This window comes from Erigeron canadensis, chromosome 3, assembly GCF_010389155.1.
Source record: "Erigeron canadensis isolate Cc75 chromosome 3, C_canadensis_v1, whole genome shotgun sequence".
Classification (NCBI taxonomy): Eukaryota; Viridiplantae; Streptophyta; class Magnoliopsida; order Asterales; family Asteraceae; genus Erigeron; species Erigeron canadensis.
This window is the reverse complement of record NC_057763.1, coordinates 42,726,234-42,730,137: the sequence shown is the minus strand read 5'-3', so window position 1 is coordinate 42,730,137 and position 3,904 is coordinate 42,726,234. Positions and strand designations below refer to the sequence as shown.

Here is a 3,904-nt window from a genome sequence, read left to right as displayed (position 1 = left end):
TATCTACCAATAAACTAAAACAGGATTGACATATTCTTAAAACGATATTTGGCGTAATCTTTGATCGACATGTGTCCTTTTAATTTATTTATTTTGTTAAATTAGCTTTTTTAGTTGTATATAAATTCATTTTATTTATTAAACTTATAACTAAACTCTAACACTTGACTTGTTAATACAAAAGATATTATAACCTTATTAGATTGATTTTTTTTCTCATTAATAAATGGTCTCTTTTCTCAATTTTTCAACTTATATTACTTATATTAATTATAATAAGTTATTAATATAAAGACTTCAAAATTATATGAGTTTATGATCCAAAAATCACAAGGCTATTTGACATTATTTACTATGCTTACAAGTTCCGATTTTGATGTGGTTCAAAAATTATAAGGTAAATCCAAACTCTAACTATAACATATATTATATTTATCATTACTGTTTATTATAATTTAGCTTCGATCATCGATTTACTTTTACCACAGTTTATTTCATACTCATTAATCATGTTTGAGGCATATTCGAATTTCTTTATTATACAATCCATATAGCTTCCGTACATCGTACGGGTATTAGGACTAGTAATTAATAAATGGGGTTTGCTAAATACAACCCTTAGGGCTGTGTTTAAGGTGCATAAATTATTTTTACATTACCATGAAAATCAGGAGGCGGACTTTTAATATGAAATGTACAAGTTTTTTTATACACGCTAAATACAGGCCTTAGGGCTGTATTTAGCATTTCTCTTAATAAATTAATAATATGAGTTGAACATCCTACAGTCCTACACGCTTGAATTTGTGAAGGCCCAATGAATTTTATTTACCCGAGCCCATAAATGGCCCAATACTTCAGACGTACTTATTTTCAGAAAAAGAAAAAAAGAAAAAGAAAAAGGTATTTCATGATTATTATCAAAATCTATAGAGGTTATAGATGTTAATCGTTTTTTTTTTTTTTTTTGATGATAAATGTGTGAGTGTCATTCATATTGGGAACAAAGTAGTTAAAAACAACTGTAACCAATAATGTAATATTAAGAATAAGAGTAAATACCCAGTTTTTTTTTTTTTATTATGCTGTTAAAATCTTAGAAAAATGTTATATAAAGTTGTTATATAAATGAATACTTAATATAAATATCATAAATTGTTTTTTTCTTCTCGTGTGCCCTATATGAAAACCATGAGATCAACTAGTATATATTGGGTAATTTTAAAAATTCAAATCCAATTAAATTTCGTGCTTTCAGACGATTTAGTTTGGGGTTTTTCCTCCTACTAGGTATTGAGGATGAGGGGGCTCTCTAACGCAAACTCGATTAAGACAACGTAAGCTAGATCATCTGCGAGCAAATAATCCACACCTTTAAAAAAAAAAATTATCATGAGGAAAAATAAAAAAAATATTAGAATACATGGTTATAATATAATATAACAAAAAAATACTCGTAACATAATAGTACATAGTTTTTATTTGATGAATTATTTTTTCCTATGTAATGACAGCAAAAGGAGGTAATTAAAATATGATGATGATGACTTTATTGGTATATATTGTCATCCATGTAGAAAAAAAAGTGGAAAGCGTGAGATGGTCGGCAGAAGTGATGGTAACTAACGAGCCCACTTTTGGGCCCCTGAAGGGTTTTAACATATATCCATTCATTTATTGGAAAATTCATAATTGAAACTACTAAATTGGAGTTAATAAATACTCGTAGTTTTTTCTTTGTGTGTGTAATCACAACGCGATCAAGATGTGCCATATGCCCATGTTCATGTTCAATAAACAATAATTAACCAATGCAGTTTTCATTTTGATTTTCGATTTTATCTTAATCATTTTAAGTTGTGTTTTTACAACAGTTTTTACAATTTAAAGGGAGAAAATAAGATGGAACGAACGGACGGACGTACGAGATCCACTTACCATTCCAATTTCAATTCAATAAAGAAAGAAAATGCCTACAATAATAAATAACGTGACAATCGAAAAAGAATCACTTTTTTTTTTTTAATGACTTTCGACTAATAATAAAAAAAAATGCTTTGTTTGTAGTGCCTATTCCAATTCCAATAAATAAATGGCTACGCACACAGACTCGCACATTCACACACATACACTACTAGTTACTTTCCATCACAGACTCCACATCTTTCTATCTTTTCAAAAAAAAAAAAAAAAACTCACACACACGCACAAATTCGAATCAATACATATCATCTGGATTTCATTTTATGTTACAATCCTTCAACTGAAAATTCGATATATATATAGATATAAAATGGAAGCAGCTAAATATATAAGAAGACATCACAGGCATACGTATAACCCTGATCAGTGTGCTTCTGTTGTCGTTAAACATATCAAAGCTCCTGTAGATATCGTACGTAATTCATTCTTCTAACTCTCAATCTCTCTCTTTTTTTTTTTTACACGTGTGTTTATCATTGATCTTATTTTACATATGGAAAATGCTAAATAAAAGGGGATGTAGTTAGCACGTGCATAGAAAAGTTGTCAATTTTTAAAGTAAACTGATTAGTTAAAGTTTTTGTAACTTAATTTGCTTCCCAATAATTTTATATTTTAAAGTTATAAAAGAATAGAGTTAGTGAATTATTTGGATGTCGGGTAGTTGATATGTAATTGGATTTATAAACAATCCTGTAAGTCCTAGTAGCTAGTGTCGTTGTAAGTTTATGATCTGATGATTTTAGTTTTGTTATTGTCGTTGTGGTTTCTGGATCAATCGGTTGGACCACAAGTTTGTTGTTGATTTTTTTTTTGGCTTATTAATATATAAGGTGATTTTAAGCATATTGTATTACATTTGTGTAATTCCATCACTTGAAGAATAAATGTCGTCGATCTGATGATTTTGTTTGTTGTTGAATGATTTGAAGAATAAATGATTTTCATGTACGTTGACGCTATGTGAAGAATTTTTTAATGACTAATAACTTGCCAATTTGTTCTCAGGTGTGGTCTTTGGTTAGGAGGTTCGATCAACCTCAAAAGTACAAGCCGTTTGTGAGCAAGTGCACTATGCGCGGGGATCTTAATATAGGGAGTGTCAGAGAGGTGAATGTTAAGTCAGGCCTTCCGGCCACCACAAGCACCGAGAGGCTGGAGCTTCTTGATGACATGGAGCACATCCTTGGCATCAAAATTGTTGGCGGTGATCATAGGCTAAAGGTAGCATCATATGTTGTCATTTCCCAAATTAATTAGGAAATTATGAGTATACAAATTTCTAAAATAGAAAGATTATATACATTTGGGTTGTTTCAAAATCATTTAAAGTATCTAGGAGAATCTAAAGCTTATGTGCATTTCCTAACCTTGGGTTATTTGATTCCCCAGAACTACTCGTCAATCCTTACCGTTCATCCAGAGGTAGCCGAAGGAAGCTCTGGGACGTTAGTCATTGAGTCATTCGTGGTGGACATACCCGATGGCAACACCAAAGACGATACATGCTACTTTGTCAAAGCCCTAATCAGCTGCAACCTTAAGTCTCTTTCTGATATCTCAGAAAGGATGGCTGTCCAGGACCAGACCGCAGTACCCCTCACTTAATTATTGTCTAAATTGAAGCAAAAAAACCCTCATGGTGTTCTGGTTCTCGTCTCGTTCTTGCCCTTTCTGTGACTCAAACTTGCTTCTCTACCGTTGATATGTTGTTTGCTTTCAAGCTATTGTGGAACAAGTAGCGTCGATGTAGGAATCTTTTGTATAACTTTCCAATAGTTGGCTCTGTACGTAGAAGCAGCTCATGGTTTGCAGGATTGCCGAGCCGATCCTCTGCAGACACTTGGTAGCGGTTCATGTTATGGTGTTTATAATTTATAACCAGTATTAGTATTTAAATTTGCTTTTTACCCTCTTCAAA

At 31.6% G+C, this 3,904-nt stretch overlaps 1 protein-coding gene across 1 annotated transcript; it reads left to right on the top strand.

Annotated features, from left to right (window-relative positions):
* Positions 1–2,137: 2,137 nt before the first annotated feature.
* Positions 2,138–3,904, top strand: LOC122593458 (abscisic acid receptor PYL9). The gene is made up of 3 exons (XM_043765871.1): positions 2,138–2,395; positions 2,992–3,207; positions 3,376–3,904. Exons 1-3 carry the CDS (start codon positions 2,294–2,296, stop codon positions 3,589–3,591), a joined length of 534 nt encoding a protein of 177 aa, XP_043621806.1. The 5' UTR covers positions 2,138–2,293; the 3' UTR covers positions 3,592–3,904.